General features: G+C 32.4%; 1 protein-coding gene and 1 pseudogene across 2 annotated transcripts; both read left to right on the top strand.

Annotated features, from left to right (window-relative positions):
• The first annotated feature begins 257 nt into the window (after positions 1-257).
• Positions 258-1,935, top strand: LOC132715457 (uncharacterized; annotated as a pseudogene).
• Positions 1,936-11,039: 9,104 nt separating this feature from the next.
• Positions 11,040-16,459, top strand: LOC132715451 (uncharacterized). 2 transcript variants are annotated; one of them, XM_060698455.1, is made up of 3 exons: positions 11,040-11,258; positions 13,626-13,766; positions 15,341-16,459. In XM_060698455.1, the coding sequence occupies exons 2-3, from the start codon at positions 13,679-13,681 to the stop codon at positions 16,090-16,092; spliced, it is 840 nt and encodes a 279-aa protein (XP_060554438.1). In that variant the 5' UTR covers positions 11,040-11,258; positions 13,626-13,678; the 3' UTR covers positions 16,093-16,459. The 2 variants fall into 2 exon arrangements, with proteins under 2 accessions (XP_060554438.1, XP_060554437.1); XM_060698454.1 differs by having other exon boundaries at positions 11,043-11,258; positions 13,651-13,766.
• The last annotated feature ends 2,329 nt before the right edge of the window (positions 16,460-18,788 follow it).

Genomic DNA, 18,788 nt, shown 5'->3' with positions numbered 1-18,788 from the left:
AATAGAAGTAGAGGAAGGAAGAGTAAAAGAAGAAAGAAAAAGGAAGAAAGAAAGTAGAAGAGAAATAGAGAATAGAAAGAAATTAAGGAGAGAAAGAGATAGAGAGAATAAGAAGAAGAAAGGAAAAGAAGAAAAGAGAAGATCAGATTAGGAAAGGAGGAAAAGAAAGAAGAAGAAAGAGAAAGTAGAAAGAGAATTAGAAGAAGTAGAAGAAAAAGAATTAGAGAGAGAGAAGAGATAAGAAAGATAGAAGATAGAAAGATAGAGAAGAGAAGAAAGAAGAAAAAGAGAAGAAGAGAGTAAGAAAGAAGAAAGAACAAGAAGAGAAGAAGAAGAGGAGGATAGTTAGAAGAGAGAAAGATAGAGAAGAGAGAAAAAGGTAGAAGAAAAGATACTAGAAATTAAGATAATAAGTAAGAAAGAGAGAAAGAAGAAAGAAGAGAAGAGAAGTAGAGAAGAGAAGAGTAGAAAAAGAGAAGAGAGAAGAAAAAAAAGAAGTAATAGAAGAAAGAAGAAGAAGAGAGAAGAAAGAAAGAAAAGAGAAAAAGAGAGAAAACAGAAGATAGAGAAGAAGAAAGTAGAAAATCAAAATAAAGGATAGAAGAAGAAGAAGAGAAAGGAGAAAAAGAGAGAAGAAAGCTAGAAGTAAGTTAGAAAGAACAGGATTAAAAGTAGTAGAAAGAGTTAGTAAAGAAGATAAGAGAAGAAGAGAAGAAGACAGATAGGAGAGAAAGAAGTAGAGATAGAAGAGAAAAGAATAGAGAGAGAAGAGAGAAGGTAAGAAGAAGAAGAATAGAAGAGAAGTAGAGAAAGAAAGAGAAAGGAGAGAGATTAGAGAGAATATAGACTCAGAAAGAGAAGTAGAGATAGATAAGAAGAAAATAGAGAAGAAAGAGGAGAAAGAAAGGAAAAAGAATAAGATAGAAAAAAAGATAAGGAGAGAAAAGAAAAAAAAAGAGAAAGAAGATATAGGAAGAAAAAAAGAAAGATATAGAAGAAAAGAAAGAAGAAAAAGAGAGAAAAAGAGTAGTAGATAGAACCAGAAAGTAAAGAAAGAAAGGAAAAGAGATTAGAAGAAATAGTAAGAGAGAAGAAAAGTAGAGGAAAGGAAAGACAAAGAGAAATATAATAGAGAAAGAAGATAGAAAGAGAAGAAGGAGAAAGATATAGAAAGAGAAGAAGAAGAGAGTAGAAATAGAGAAGTAGAATAGGAAGAAGTAAGAAAAAGAGAAGAGAAAAGAATAGAAAGAAGAGAGGATAGTAAGAGAAGAAAGGAAAGAAAGAAGAAGAAAATAGAGAAAAGAAAGAAGATCAGAAGAGAAAGAAGAGAAGAATATAGAATAAGATAGAGAGAGTAAAGATAGAAAGAAAATAGAAGAACAGAAAGAAGAAGAAGGAAGGAAAGTAAAAGATAAGGAGAAGAAAAAGAATTAGTAATAAAGAAGAGAATAAGAAGAAGAGAAGATAGAAGAAAAAGAAGTGAGAAGATATAGGAAAGAATAAGAAGGAAAAGTAGGTGGAGAAGAAAAAGAAAAAAAGTAAGGAAGAGAAGAAGATAGAACAGAAGAATAAAGAAATATTAGAAGAAGAAGAAAAGAAGTAAAGAAGAGAGAAAAAGAAGAAAAGAGGAGAGAAAAGAAAGATAGAAGGAAGAGAAAGAAGAAAGAGGAGAAAAGAAGAAGAGAAGAAGTGAAAGAAGAGAAGAAGAGAAATAAGTAGTAGAAGAAAGAAGAAGAGAAAGAGAGAAAGAAGAAAAGAGATAGAGGAAGGATATAGAAAGAAGAGAAAAAGCAGAAAGAAGAAAGAGAAGAAGAAGAAGTAGAAGAAAAGAAGAGGAAAAGAGATGAAAGAAAGAGAAGTATATTAATAGAGAGAGAAGAGAAAAGAAACAAGAAAGATAGAAAGAAGAAGAAAGAAAAAGAATTTAAGAGATGAGAAATTAGAGATAATAGAAGAAGAAGAGTTAGAGAAGATATAGAGAAAAGATAGAAGAAAAGAGAAGTCAGAGAAAAAGAGAAGAAAGAGAGAATAAAAGAGAACAGAGAAGAAGAAGAAAAAGAAAGAAGAAAGTAAAAGAAGAGAATAAAAAAAGAGTTAAGAGAAGAAGAAGAAGAGAAAGAAAGAAGAAAGTAGAAAGCAGAGAAGAGAAAAAAATAAAAAGAAAGAGAAGAAAAAGAAAAGAAAGATAGAAAGACGAAGAAGAAGAAGTAAAAAGAGAAGAGTAAGAAAGAGAAGAGATAGAGAAATATAAGAAGAAAAGAGGAAGAGAAGAAGAAGAGAAGGAGAAAAAGATAGAAAAGAAAAGAAGAAAGAAGAATAATAAGGAAGAAGGAAGAAAAGAAAGGAGAAGAGAGAAAGGAAAAAGAAATAAGACAGTAGAGAAGAAGAAGAAGAGAAGAAGAAAGAAATAATAGTAGAAGAAGAAAGTAATAAGAGAAAATAGAAGTAGACAGAGGAGAGAAGCAGAAAAGAAGAGAAGATAGAGAAGTAGATAAGAGAAAGAAAGAAAGAGAAGATAAAGTAGAAAGAGAAGGAAATGAATTAGAGAGAAGAGATAGAAAGATAGTTAAGATAGAAGAAAGAAAGAGTTTAAGAAGTAGAATAGAAAAGAGAAGAAAGTAGTAGAAGAATAGAGATTAGGAGAGAAAGAAGAAAGATAGAAAGAGTAGAAACAGAAGAAGAATTTAAAAGAGAAGAGAAGACTTAAGAAAGAAAAAGAAGAATAGGAAGAGGATATAGATAGGAAGAGAGAAAGGAAAGATTTAATAGAAGAAGAAGAAGTAAATAGAAAAGAGGAAAGAGAAGAGATTAGAAGAGGTAGAAGTTTAGTAGAAGAAGAGAAGAAGTAGATCAGAAGTAGAAGAAAGAAAAAGAGAGATTAGAACAGAATTTAGAGAGAAGATAAGATTTAGAAAATTAGAAAATTTAGGAAGAAGAAGATAGAGAAAAAGAATAAGAAGAAAGAAGACAGAGAAAAGAAAAGGAGGAAAGAAAGTAGAGAAGAGAAAGAAGTATAGAAGATCTATAGTAGAAGAAGTTAGAAAAGAAGAAGATTAAGAGACGACAGAAGAGAGTCAAGAGTAATTAAGAGAGGAGATAACATTAGGAAGATTAGAAAGAAGAGAAGATAGAAGAGATAGAAGAGATAGAGGTAGAGAAGAAGAAAAGATAGAAAAAATAGATTAGAAAAGAAGAAGAGAAGAGAGCAGAAGAGATAAGAAATACATTAAGAGAATATAGAAGGTAGAAAAGTAGTAGAAAAGAGTAAGCAGAGAGAAGAAGAGGAAGAAAGAGAAGACAATATATAAGAAAAAGAAGAGAAAGAAAGAAAGATAGAGTAGAGTAAAGAATAAGAAAGTAAGAAGAGAGGAAGAAAGCCTGAGTCGGGATAAGGCAGTCGACTTCAAATCATCTTTCATTTACTGCTGTATCATGACTTTGGAATCTTTCAAGCTAATTTACGGAAGGTCGGTGGTTCTAGTCAGGTGCCCGCTCGAGTCTTTAATGTTTCACGAAGGGTATCTGGGGTCTTTCTTTACACTAAAGCAGGAATGTTTTCACATGACTTCAGTGACGTTGAAACTTAAAATCCATGAAAGCCAAACATAACAAAATAGAGTTAAACAGAATCCCTAAAGAAATTCCAACACAACAAAATTGAAAATATTCATAAACCCATTTAAACACTTACAAAATACATTATGGTAGATGGAAATTCCAACTTAAATTGAAATTTAAGGTTGTAGTATTGCTTAAATATATACTGTTTATTCATTCTTAGGGTATTGCCTGTCTGTAAATTGTGTCTTTTGACAGCTTATCTATGGTATGCAGGCTTCATGACCTCCGATCCCCTCTCAAAATTTAATTTTGTTTAGTTTCACTCATTGTTTTCTCGTTTAGGACACACGCAATTTTTAACCTGGGGGTAATATGCCGCTTTTCATAGAATGGCAATAATGTGTCACATTGAAGGTTCCATGATAACCGCCATATCAACACATCCACAGATGTTAAAAAATCTGAAGTGTACCAGTTCATGTTTAATGTGAACTCTGCTGGAGCCGGTGCTAGGAGGCGTGGACGGTAGCTTGCAGTTACCACTACCGTCCATCAAACTGAGACTGCAACATTTTCATGTTTTCCGTGATTATTATAATGTGTAATGATATCAAGCAATAATCTTTCTTCTCTCAATACAATTCGATAAAAGTTTCTGTTGTTGTCGTGAATGCAGTCCTTACTTAGGACATTACTTATTCTGCAAAAAGTCTCAATCTGAAACTTAAAGTAAGAAAAATAGCAAATTACAACTTTTCTGCTGAAGAAAAAAACGTAATACAACCTTTCATGAATGTATTAAATAGAAACGTATGAGTTATTTCATAAAAATAATGGATACAATTTGTTTGAAATTTGGCAAGTATCTAAACTGTAACCAAAATCTGGGTATAAACTGTAACAAAATTGGATGAAAGTCGCTTGGTCTATGCTGTAACCCTTCAAAATTAACCTCACTCAATACTGTAACATTGTTTATTTTCACAAACGCATTTTACAACAGGAAAATAGGTTCAACTGGTCATTTACTTTTATAAACGTTTCCTAACATAAAGGACTAACGTTTTGTACATTTACTTTATCTAGGCATGCTTAAATAACGTCGGAATGGGAGAAAAATGTGTTGGTCTCTCGATTCAAATTTTTAAACTGTCAAATCTGCACATTTATATATGAGAGAATATAGAGATAAATCTGCGGTGCAGGGTCTGAAGAAATATATGACTAGATAACGGATCCTGTTCCTTACGAGCAAAGCACAAGTATAGTATGGACCATCAATAAAAATCACCTACCTCTCTTCCCATAAATAATCCTCCATCTTGAAAATTCTATACTGTAACCGAAAAACGTGACACTGTAACACGTTCCTTAAAAAATGTATATCATGATATTGTAAACTTCGCGCGCGCGCGTGTGTGTGTGTGTGTGTGCGCGCGCGCGCGTGCGTGCGTGCGTGTGTGTGTGTGTGTGTGTGCAGGCACACTTGTGTGCGCGCGTGTGCGCATGCGTGCTTGACATTACAAACATACAAACTTACAAACAAAGCTCTCTTTGAACAAAGTCTCCATCTGAAACAGGCGATTCATATCTAATTTGACACTTGCCATAAGAATTGGGTGCCCCAATCTCTCTGCTAAATACATTGAACCAAACAGATTCTGATGAAATCTACAAAATGATTAAAACTGCAGTTTGTATGAGTCTTGCAAGATTAAAATAAATAAATTGTATTATCTAACGCGGATTAAAAGCGGGTGTTTTCAGTCCTTAACATGCTAAATTTGTCGATGTTGAAAGGATTTTGCAATCAATATAAACCAAAGAGCCCTGTCAGACTAATGGCTGATTTGGCTTTATACTGGTTGCAAAGCCTGAACACAGAAGGTTTAAGGGCTTAACTTTATTTTAATCACAATTTTTAACTAAGTGTCTGTGAAAGACAAAATTCGAGATCGGAAATAAGAATACCATGTGTTTCAGGACTAATAATCTACTTTATCTACAAATGTAACAGATTTATCAAATTGAACATCATAAGTTTTACCACCAAATCTGGTTGAAAAACATATATCGGGAAGTATCACACAAATGTGTGGTCTGCTTTCCGCGATGTACACTTGTCCATTGGCATAACAGAGAATATATTATTCCAGTCTGACATCCATGTCGTCTGGTCAGATTATACTGCCAATAATTATCCCACGAATTATGCATATAAAAAAACAGGACGACTTATTTACAGTAGTTTAGCCGTTAAGTTCGAAGACATTTCATATTCAAGATAGAAACATATTTTCTCTTTTAAAAGATGGAATGACTTACTGCGTTAAGGTAGTCATCTTTGCTGACTAAATTTGACCTAAAGTCAAACAAAGGGCAATCAAACTTCGTCAAAGTTCTTCCACAGACAGGATCTGGAAGCTGATTACCAAGAAATCCACCATAGTTGTAATATCCTCCATGTTGGTAAGTGTCAAGGCCATTTCTTCGGTAATAAGTGTCAAGGCCATTTCTACGGTAATACTGGTTCCGATTGTTGCCAAAGGTATGGATGACAGCGGATGTGAGTGTACAGCAAGTGATTACTATGAACACGCCGATCATTCTGAAGAAGTTACAAAGAAATATATATTATTCCTATTTCTCTTAAATCACTGACTTAGTATTAATTACGATTTAAATTAAGATTTTAAAAATTATCATAAAATGATTTTAATTATATTCAATTTTTTGGATAACAACTATCACCTATATTGTTTTGGTAAGAACTTTTAACAGCAAAGAAAGTTTTGTTTTGCAAAAAGCTACTCAGTGGCAAATATCCTGACTATCTTGATCTTCTCTTGCTTTTTGGTTAAAGATCATGCAACTCATTTTTAATGGTTTTATATCATAAATATAATGCTAAAATGAAGATTTATCAGTATTGTAAGTTCCAAAAAACAAATTTTGTAAAGTTATTACCGAATTTACATTTCATGTTTATAAAGGTAGGTAATAAGAAATGTATTCTCTATAAAGTCTTAAGTCAATTTTTTTGATAAGAAATGAATGCATATATATTGTTATGATTACATTTAATGTGGAGAAATATTTGCAATACATATATTACATTTTAAAATTGTTTTAAAAGCATAATTATATACATATATAAAATTTCACTTAAGTGTGGTAACAACATTATTTACAACAATGGGTACAGTTAAAGTGATTTTGTGTCAAAATACGAAGTTACTTTTATGACAAATAGTTTCACATTTGGTGTTATTTTCTATGTGATTTAGGATTTTAACATGCTCTTAAACCATTTTAGAATGTTATAAAACTGATACTTGCCCTTTCTGAAGAAGGAATAAACTATTCGTTTCTGAGACAAAATGTGCCTTTAAATTTTATGACAGAATAATGAAATTATTTCTAAGAAAATAAAAAATTTAAAAAAATCTCACATTTGTACAGAAGCCATCTTTTCTCCTTAATGTTTTTCAGTAGAATAAAAAAGAAAATCTGAATTTATTTTTTTTTCCAAAAATAATTTATGTGACTTTAATTTCTTAGGGCTATCTTAGTACGTGAGATATAAATGTCATTCCTTTTTTTATGTACCTAAAAAACCTCAAACATATTTAAGCATTAAAAAAAAGTCATAATCATAGATGACCTCAGGTACTTAAAAGATGAAAACAGATGTTTCTAGCGATGTTTTCGAATCTAGCAAAAAAATCAATTTTAATGGTTCAAAGTATAAAAAAACACATGAAAATGTACTGATTTTTTAAATAATGTATCAGTACACAAATCTACTAATTCCATAACTTCTACTTTTTGAAATGATCTCTCTGGAGAGATATCAACTCTTGTCAGAATGTTTTAAGAAAAATAGATCTTATTTAAAAAATATCTTGTTGTAGCGGTCCTTCGGCTTCGTTAAATTGACACCAACACTCTGAATGCTGAAGACGGAGTACCGCTGAATGCCGTGCTGCGGTGTTACCATCACCTCTAATTAACAGAATCAATCAAACCTAATTTTCAATTTCAAGTTTTTCGGGGTTTTTTTTCATCACTGTTTGGGGATCTGTCCATTTTGTTTATTTCTGAATTAAGTTACCACGTTTTCATATTGTGAATACTGTACTGTATATGAAAAGTTTTCAGTGCCAGCGTTTAAACAACATACCCGTGTCACCAGTAAAGTCTGAATCTTTGGCGTTTTTGCTAAATATAAGTTAAATACTTTTGAAATCATTGAATTATGATAATTACTGGTAGTCAAGTCTATTTTACAAGTTTTAGGAATTAATTGCTAGCAAAGGCAACAAAAGCAACTAGTATTACTAGAGCTGCAAGGCAGATTTCTGGCTATTATTAAAACTACAGGGTATGTGGTTTTATTTGGTTATTCTTTCTATCATTATAATAGTTTGCCTTTTTTATAATTAACACAAAAATTGCGCTACGAAAAATAGGTTAACTTTTTAACTGAATTTAAAATGATAGATGATAAACTACAGACCCTGAGGGAGCTATATAAGTACATATGAGTACTTTAACTGCGTACTAATGAAGGAAAAAAAAACGTTCAAAATCCTCTTAGGAAACCACCAAATAACCTGTTTAAAATGCTGCCCTTTGGGTCTAAAAGTAGTTTCAACTTTTAGTACTTCTATATATAAGAATATAGGTTGGTTGAAAGGTATTACACGCGTAAACTTGCACTATAAAAACAGCAAAATAGTGTATCATGTTGTAGTTTTACTTACATATATTCACATACAGGTACAGAGAGCCACGTATGCGCATAGCTAAAAGCAATTCAAAGATATAATAAACATGCATAGGCCTACATTGTATTTGACAAGCAATAAATAGTTATAGTCAAGTCAACCGAATGAACTTATATTTTTAAGATAAAAGATAAGTCAATGAACCTACTCTTAACATGAAAGGGATTGCCACACAAATACTTTTATTTATTTAAAATTCGTTTCTCAATTTTAAGCTTTTTATTTTAGATATGTGAAGTTTGCGGCCCATCGGCCTGGCGGTGTGAAATTGCCGGCCCAGCGGCCTGGCGGCGTTAAGTTGGTGGCCTAGTGGCATAAATTTTTAATTTGAAGTAATGTTGTAAAAAGAATAACAAGAGCTGTCACAGGAGACAGCGAAGCTCTGGACGCAGTAAAGAAGACAAAACTATGAGAGAAAAATTAATTATGAAAACTTACAGTTTAAGTTATTGTAAAAAAACACATTTGTTTACATAAATTCCTAATTAAAAGGGGGAATAATACTGGAAATAGTCATGCTAGAGTTATGAACCTTGTGTAATGATTGAAGTAGATACCTTAAAAAGTAAAGAAGTTTTTTGTTTTCTAGTGGCCTGCATGGGAGCAGTAAATTTTATTGTCTTGGAAATTTATAAAAACAATTAAAACGGTACTTAAATTATTGATACTCTTAAAACTATTCTTGATATTTAAAAGGTATATCACTTTGAGAGATTTTTTATTCTATATATCATTTTTGTGAAGTCGGTGGCCTGGCGGGCCAGCGGCCTAAAGTTTAAATGTTGTAGAAATGTTATGTAAACAATGAAATGGGATTTAATGAAGTTCTAAGGACAATTCTTGTTATTTAATTAAACGATATATAAAAAGAAAAAAAATCACTTTGAGATTTTTTTTTGATTTTTTCATTTTTGTGAAGCACAGCGGCCTAATTTTTTAAGTTGTAGAAGTGTTTTAAAAACAAAATAACGGCAGTTAATGAAGTCCTAAATACAATTCTTGTCATTCTTAGTTCTTTAAAGGATGTGTTATAGGAAAAATGACTTTGAGAAAACTTTTATTTCAGAATTTTCAGAAGTTGGCGGCCTGGCGGCCCGGCGGCTTGAAGTTTTTATATTGTAGAAGTTCGTCAAAGAAATTAAAACGACTCTTAATATAGTTTTAAAGACATATATTATCATCTAAAAGTTACATAAAAGAAAAAAATACATTCAGATTTTTTTATATTAGATTCAAACAATCGTACAACTGCATCTCTTCATATTTCTTTGTCATGAAACAAGTCAATAAAACAAGTCATAAGTTGCATGAATGTTCAGGATGCTTCAAACTTGACACAGATGTTGACTGGACAAGTGTCATTGTAACGGCATGCTCAATCATAAATTTCCTGTTACCATGGCAACGAGGGGACATCTCAAAATTGCCAAAAAACACATTTTTTCCATCAAAACTGACAACATCTCAATTGATAGAGACAGAGTCAAAGGCTTTCCAGCTTTGGTAACACGTTACCTTATGATCGATCTGATGCCATTTTTGGCCTATCATAAGTCCAAAATTTTCTTGGAACTTTACGATTGTTTGAATCTGATATCAAAATAATGAAGAACAAAGCAAACAGACGCAAAGATACATTTAATCAAACAGACAATGTGTTGATAGAAATCAAATGGTAAAACATGTGAAAAACTACAGCAATTGTGGACCAGCGAATGTAAGAAAGAAGAAGTAAAATCATTAAATATCGAGGAAAAGAAGAAAGTTTGGTTAATGGATTATGGAACCAAGTATTGTACCGATATACTTTTAACAGAAGATAAACCAAGAAACAACAACAAAAAAGCAAGAAAGAAATATTAACAATGCTGGATTTCATACATCAAACTAGATTTTCAGCAATTACCCGGTATGAATACAAATACGGTAGTGAAGAGTGAAGACCCATGATAAAAAGATATGAGCCGCGTCACGACAAAATTACATAATGGGTTTGCGACCCGCATGGATCCAGATCTGTCCAGCCTGCGCATCCGCGCAGTCTGATCAGAATCCATGCCGTTCACTTACAAACCCTATAACAAGTACAGAAACTGATAGGGAACAACATGGATCCTAATCAGACTGCGCGGATGCGCATGCTGGTCTGGATCCATGCTGGTCGCAAACCCATTATGTTGGTTTTGTCGTGACGCGGCTCATATAGACAGTTTAATACGATAATGTAAAAATCTAAGAAAGTCTTTTTTACAAAATATGAAGCGATATATAGTGGCTATTTTTAGAGAAAGGTAGGATAGTATTTAATATTCAGTTGTTAAAACAACAGCTAATAGAACAAGTACCCAAATATTGACCTTCTCGTGCGGAATTCCAGGACGAGAATGGAAAATATATAATAAAATCCACCCTACCGCCCCTTTTTCCAAAAATTTGGTTGAGTTATTTATTTTCTATTGCCTAGGTAGGCAACGGCCAGCGCGTGAAAAACGTGCATGCATGTAATCTAAGTTATAAATAGAGAAAGACGGACGGAACATAATTTTTGACTTGTACATTGATTCGTGCTCTATGGTGTCCTATAAGTATTTAAACATGCTGAATTTCTGGGACGGAATACTATGCTAGAAATTAGTACAAGGTTCGTCCTATTTAATGACCTATCGTAATTCGTTACTCCTGGTGTCTTGAGCGATTTCTTATAAAGTGTATTGAGGAAAAGCAAGCGTCTGTGGGATTCAAAAAGTGTCAACATTGTAAAATGTTATCAAGAACGAATCATGTGACTTTGCGTTTGTTTCATTTTAGATCAGTGTGTTGTTCAAGCATATCTGTTGTTAAACAAAGTAGAAGAGAATTTTATAATTTCAGTACAGTCATGCAAGATACACGACCCCCTGGTCACAGGTAAAAAAAGTTTTTATTAAACAGTTAAACTGTTAATTATATGTTCAGTAGTGACTGCATGACTCTACTGTACAGTAATCAGCTAATTATAAATGATTTGAAAATTCTAGATGACTTAGATATTAGTTGAAACTGATTTATATATCATTATGTAATAACTTTCTTTATTATCTATAAAGGAATTTTGTAAATACTTGACACATTTGTTCACAATAATCGGACGATGTGTTGTGCGCAAAAACTAGTCACCTACCTCCAAGGTCAAGGTCACACTTGGAGGTCAAATATTAGCATATACAGTCTATTAAAGGGTTTATTTTGTGTCCAGTCCATAACTTTTTCATAGATCAAAGGATTTTGAAAATACTTGGCACAAATAGTCACTATAATAAGAGGATGTGTCATGCGCAACGCCTGCATCCCTAGCTCCAAGGTCAAGGTCACAATTAGATGTCAAAAATTAACATAGTCTGTTAAAGGGGATATTTTGTGTTGGATCTTCTTCATAGTTCAAGAGATTTTGAAATAACTTGGCACAAGTAGTCAGTTCAAGGGATTTTGAAATAACTTGGCACAAATTGTCACAATAATAAGACGATATGTCAAGTTCCCTCTACAACACCTGCACCCCTACCTCCGATGTCAAGGTCACACTTAAAGGTCAAATGTTAACAGAGTCTGTTATTTGGTATATTTTGTGTCCTTTCCATTTCTTCTTCATAGTTAAAGAGATATTGAAAAATACTTGGCACAATAGTCACAATGATTAGATGATATGTCATGCGTAACATCTGTGTCCCTACCTCCAAGGTCAAGGTCACACTTAGAGGTAAAAAAATGTTCATAGTCTGTTATAGGGTATATTTTGTGTCCAGTCCAAAACTTTTTCATAGATCAAAGGATTTTAAAAATGATTTGCACAAATAATCACAATAAATAGAAGATATGTCAGGCCCTTCCTCTAAGGTCACATGTAGAGGTCAAAGATTAACATAGTCTGTTATAGGGTATATTTTGTGTTGGATCTATAACTTCTTCATAGTTCAAGGTATTTTGAAAATACATGGCACAAATAGTCACAATAATAAGACGTTGTGTCATGCACAACACCTGCAACCCTTCTTCCAAGGTCAAGGTCACACTTAGAGGTCAAAGCTTAACATGATAGATTTTTAAATTCTGTGTTTCATTTTATTTCTTTAATTAAATTATTGTTGCATTTGCAGATCTAGCATTGATTGTAATTTTGGACTGAATGCCCTGAGATCCGTACCTCAATCTTTTGAATTATTTTATGCTTCATATAAAACTGCCCGAGACGGGGGACACTGATAACTCTGTTACAAGTTCTTGTATTTCCACAATTTTTTATGGTTTTATATTATAAATATGATGCTGAAATTAAGATTTATCAATATTGTAAGTTCCAAAAAGCATTATTTATAAAGATATTACCGAATTTAACATTATAAATAAAGGGAGGTAATTAGAAATTTATTTTCTATAAAGTCTAAGTCAAATTTTTCATTAAGAAATTAATGTATATATTTCAATGATTACATATAATGTACACAAACTTTTGCAGAACATATGATATTTTACATATTCGTTGATGTTTGAAAATAGTTTTATATTAGCATAATTATATATGCATATATAAAATTTCACTTAAGTTAGTGTGGTAACAACCTCAATTACAACATACAAGATATTTAATTGTAGTCTTTATGATATTCTGTTAACATCTTGGTTCATCCTTTTTGATGCTATCAGAAACATGATTTAATGGGAGAACCATTTATGTTGGGCATGTGCCCCTAATTGGATCAGATAATAGTATCAAAAAAAAAAATATGTCTCAGGTCATTTTTAAGCAGCACTCCAGATACCTGATGATTTTCATGAAAATTTTAAAAATGTATTTAAAAGTAAAATATTGTGAAGTGAACAAAGAAAATAATGTTATTTACACATTGCAAACAGTACTTATAAGTTACAACCTATGTAAACTACCAAAAAAGAGGTCATAAAAAGGTCAAATATGCAAAAATAACCATTATTGTGTTTGTAAAGCAGTAAAAAATTTGGTGAAAAATACTGTAAAATGGTTCATTAATCACACATAACATGGGAATTATTACTTTTATCTTGAATCATTTTACTTTTCTAATAGTCTCTGTACAATTTTCTCAAGTTTTGATTTTCTTGAAATATTTTGGCACATCTCGAGACATGCAGCTTTAAGAATTCCTTCCTTATACATACACAACGTAACCCTAAAGGTACAATGTTTGATCAAAGTAGATGTATGATCTTGGAAATAGGGTTCATTTATCCATAGTTTATATTTTTTATACTCTGTTGTAGGATTTACTTTTAATTGTTATTGTAGCCAGCGCCGAATTGACCATCTCAAACTTATGAACTACTCCATGTCAGTAGATGAAGAGAAAGTTGAAGCATTAGTCCACACCTCTGGTCTACACTATAGTGACTTTGATTCTAAAAGTAAGAACTTAATAACTTTTTATTTTACTAAACAGGTATTGAATCAAAGTGCTGTTGCAATGGAATAGTTTCTTGTGAGATATCTATTAATACAGCCTCCCATTTATTAGCTCGACTATACGAAGTATATGGAGAGCTGTCCTACTCGCCCCGGCGTCGGCGTCCGGGTCCAGATTTTAGATTAAAGTTTTGGTGCAGTAAAATATTTTTCACTATAACTTTGTCATTTCTTAAGGTATCAACTTCAAACTTCAAATGTATGTTCCTTATCATCAACCACATCATATGTGACAAGGTTCATAACTCTAGCACCAATATTTTCAGATTTATCTCCCCTTGAACTTAGAATTTTCCTTAAAAAATACTATTTTTTACTGTTACTTCCTTATTTCTTAAGGGATCAACCTCATACTTCAAATATATGTACCTTATCATCATCCCCATCTTATGTGACAAGGTTCATAACTCTAGCACCAATAGTTTAAGATTTATCTCCCCTTGAACTTAGAATTTTCCTCAAAAAGTACTATTTCTTACTGTTTCTTCTTTATTTCGTAAGGGATCAACCTCATACTTCAAATGTATTTACGTTATCATCATCCCCATCTTGTGTGACAAGGTTCATAACTCTAGCACCAATATTTTCAGATTTATCTCCCTTTGAACTTAGAATTTTCCATAAAAAATATTTTTTTTAACTGTTATTTATTTATTTCTAAAGGGATCAACTTCATACTTCAAATATGTTTACGTTATCATCATCCACATCTTATGTGACAAGGTTCATAACTCTAGCACCAATATTGCAAGGATTATCTCCCCATAAACTTAGAATTTTTTAACTAGAAAAATGTTATTTTTTATTATAACTTTTTTATTTTTAAAGGTATCTACCTCAAATTTCAAATACTTATTCCTTATCAACAATTACATTTTATGTGACATTGTTCATAACTCTTGATGCAATATTTACAGATTTATCTCTCTTTGAACTTAGGATTTTCTTTAAGAAATATAATAACTTATTTTCTTTTTAAGGTATCTACTTCAAACTTCAAATATATATTTCTTATCATTACACAAATGTTGTGTGACAAGGTCCATAACTCTAGCATGACTATTTCTAGAATTATTCCCCTTGATCTTGGAATTTATGTTAACAAATATTATTTTTTTACTATAACTTAATACATAATTATACATAATTGATTTTTCTTTCATAGTTTTGTCCTCCTTACTGCGTCCAGTATTTTATTAGTCGAGCTTCGCTGTCTCCTGTGACAGCTCTTGTATGTTATACATTCCATCTGGGACTGATCCAAAGTTGTTTGGCTGGGGTGCTATAGTCTGAAGTAACCACCACCCTTCCTTATTGGGGATCTCAGGTTAAGTATCTAATATTTATTTTGAAATAAATAGGGGCATTTTGAAAATATGGAAATGGAAATTGCGTTGTTTTTAAATCAGCTTTTTGTCTTATATCTTTGCATTTAAAACTTCATGTGTAGCTATGTAATGCTCAGTAAATGATCTTAAAATATTCCCATAATTGAAGTATTTTCTCTCGTTTTAAGATGGACTACCAAAACCTTGGCAGTTAATGAAGATTTTGGAATCAGCAAGGTTCTTCTCTCATCATTGGCCACTGGATGAAACTGGTCGGACATTCAGAGATTATGCCGAGGTAACTTCAGACCGTATGACATTCCTAATTACTTCAAGGATGGACATTGACTTAAATCTGTACAAACCAAGTGTTCCAAAATGTCCGCTGGATATTAAAGTTCAAGGTGGCTATGTTGGAAGCTCTTCTTTAAACTCCATAGCAACAGTTCAGACAAAATGTGGCCAGCAGTTGCTAAGCAACATCAACCAAGTAGTGAGTATAGATCGGGCAACTCGTCGACCGAAAGCATTACCAGACTGGTGGCGGGAAAAGTATGCAAAATCTGGAGAACAATTTTCATCCCTAAAGTTTGAAAAGTATGCAAAACCAGATTCGGTTGAACCTTTCACCATACAAGTAGTGCGTAGTGACCTTGACGGTAATAATCACACAAACTGGAGTTGTTATGTGCGATACGCCCTTGACGGAGCTTATCATAATGCAAAACATGGAAAACTTGATAGTCTTAAAGATATTGACAAAAGAGGTTTACAAAGCATGGAACTTTTGTTCTCTGGTGAAAGTTTTGACGATGATAAACTGCAAGTATATGCTTGGCAACAAGAAGGGGACGGTGATCAAATACGTGTACATATTGAGAAAGATGGTAATTTTATATTTCAGGCAACTTTACGTTACTTCGAACAATCTCTTTTCTGATCAAGTTCATATGATGAATTTTAGGTATATGTGTAGAGATACAACTATTCTTTCAGCATATGTGTACAAATAGTTTCAGCATATGTGTAAATATATTTTCTGGATATGTGTACAAATACTCTCAGCTTATGTGTAAATATACTTTTAACATATGTGAATAATACTAATGTTCTCAGCATATTTATGTGCATAAACACTTAAATCATAAGTGCAGAGATTATCATATTAGAAAAGTTTTCATTCAAATTCTCAAAACATTATGTATTATGTATATAAAATTACTATATTGTCATAATATATGGTGCTATGTTTCTGGTTTTGTATTTATATAACTACTTTAAATGTGTTTTCCTTACAACTACTTTTATCAGTAACTAAAGTTTTGGTTTAAACATATTAATTATAGCTTGATTGCGAAACAAGTTCATGCAACTTATATTAATCACTTTCGAGTCCGCTTCCTGGAACCAACCAGTCACGGTGTCATATGAAGAAACATGGTTGTGACCCATGATCTTTGGGTTGAAAGGCAGGCACCTTAACCATTAGGCCACCGCTTAAGTTTTCATTTATTAACCTGCACCATATAGTGTTGAGTGAGATTAACAAGAGTGATCAGTGATCACATGTGTCGTCTCATGATGGCCAATTTCATGTTGGGACAAGTTTTTTGATAGACAGACAGACAGTGCACAACTAGACTTGGTACTGATCATTCCTGTAAAGTTTGGATAAAATTGCACCAGCAGTTTATGAGGAGTAGTCCGGACAAGCTTTTGTGTATCTGGCAACACACAGAAAAAAAACCCTTTTTATCATAGGGACATAACTCTTCCCAAAAATCATTCAACCGGAAAACTCGTGCAATATGGGCAAGGACTTGAGCTACAGATCAATCCTGTAAAGTTTCATTGAAATTGCATTAGTGGTATAAGAGAAGTAGTCCGGACAAACTTTTAAAATAAAAATTATTAAAGGGCCATAACTCTGACAAAAATCATTGAACCGGAAAATGCTGACAATATGCACAACTAGACTTGGTACTGATCATTCCTGTAATGTTTGGATGAAATTGCACCAGTAGTTTATGAGGAGTAGTCCGGACAAGTTTTGTGACGGACGGACAGACAGAAGGACAGACAGACAACCGAGAAGTGATCCCTCTATGTCGCCACAACTCCGTAGAGGCAACACAAAAAGTGTTGGAGCACCACACTAAATACCCTTTTCCGCTATATAGTATACCGGACAAGGTGCGTGAAGGATAATTTAAATGCTAAAATCTCACCATTTCACCCAACGGAATGAACTTTAAAACATCTAATTCATCTCTTCACAACGGTTTATATATGATAATGAATGAAAAATGTAAGAATCGGTGAAAAAATAGATATTTTTCTACTTTGTTACCATGATTTCTGCAAGCCTCAATAGGTACTGCTCCAACATTGTAGTGAGTTTAATCCTATAATGTTTGTGTAATGGACTTGACCCATTTTGAACTTAAAACTGTTTAAGATTAATTTACAGATTTAAAGATTTTAAGACAGAAAATACAAAAAAATTTTTAATGTACCTTTTGTTAGGTTCATAAAAGTCAACATATAAGGAAGCCAGTTCTAACCAATGAATGTTGTCAAAAAAATTGTAAAGGAATAATTTGTTGGCTTGAACCCAGAACCAAGGCCAGTTTGGTGTCATGAATGGAAATATCTTATATCTTCAGCTAAGAAACTTTACACCATTAGTGTTTGTAGTCTGCAGATGAACATTATTGTAAACTTGGTTTATAAATTATGTTAAGTGTTTTGAATTTCAGAAGAAAAAAATACCTGAATATTACCTTTACTTCTAGTACATTGTAAACACATCTATTAGTTATTAAATTATTCATTTTTTCATGAACAAATTCAAAAGGGGGTTATTTTGGTTGGGTTTTAAGTCACATTAAATCAAGGTCATATGCTGACTTTCTAGCTTTACTGGTACTGGTTTTTACCTATGAATCAAAACCTAATACCTTCATGCATTATTTCAGGCTTTCAAGCCAATTTAACACGATCGATTGTGGTCATATCTTAACAGTCAGCACACCTAACCAGCTTTTCTCGATTACTTATCAGTGATTACCAATTTTTCTGCAAGTGACAAGATACTAAACAAACATGGTGTCTGAATCAGTGGTATGAAACAAATGACCATTAGACTTGATGTCAGAGATAAATTCTCACAGAGTTTCACCTTGCCCATGGATCGAACCAGCCACCCATTGATAACAATTTTTGATGCTCATATACAATAACCCATACCACCTTGGGTATCTAAACCATACTTTTTTGTCCTTCATCCTTGACAAAAGCATTCATTGTCATGGAAACTTTCAAAATAAGTACAGACAGTGAGACTGAATCGTGATCATCATGGACGGCACTGTTCTCATGGGTGATATTTTTTGGTGCAACCAGCAGGCTTAAGATAAATACAAAATAAACACCATGTCTGTTATTGCACTTATTTATTTTCAATACATTTTGAAGGAAATAATGCAAATCACTTATTAACAAAGACAAATTTTCTATATTGCTAAAAAAAATGAATTATAATTCAATAATATCTCTTGAACACAAAACTTTGAAAAATATCATCTCAATTTTTTTAACACAAAACTTTGAAAAAATTTTTTAACAAATACAAAG

The sequence above is a fragment of the Ruditapes philippinarum genome, unplaced genomic scaffold (assembly GCF_026571515.1).
Source record: "Ruditapes philippinarum isolate M1 unplaced genomic scaffold, ASM2657151v2 ctg3889_1_1_1_1, whole genome shotgun sequence".
NCBI classification, from domain to species: Eukaryota; Metazoa; Mollusca; class Bivalvia; order Venerida; family Veneridae; genus Ruditapes; species Ruditapes philippinarum.
The sequence above is the reverse complement of the archived record's forward strand: the minus strand, read 5'-3'. Positions and strand labels throughout refer to the sequence as shown.

Coding starts and splice junctions, on each gene's coding strand:
- LOC132715451 (XM_060698454.1), top strand. CDS start 11,113: ATGTTATCAAGAACGAATCATGTGACTTTGCGTTTGTTTCATTTTAGA. Junction 11,259..13,650: donor ACACGACCCCCTGGTCACAG/GTAAAAAAAGTT, acceptor TTGTTATTGTAG/CCAGCGCCGAATTGACCATC. Junction 13,767..15,340: donor TAGTGACTTTGATTCTAAAA/GTAAGAACTTAA, acceptor TCTCGTTTTAAG/ATGGACTACCAAAACCTTGG.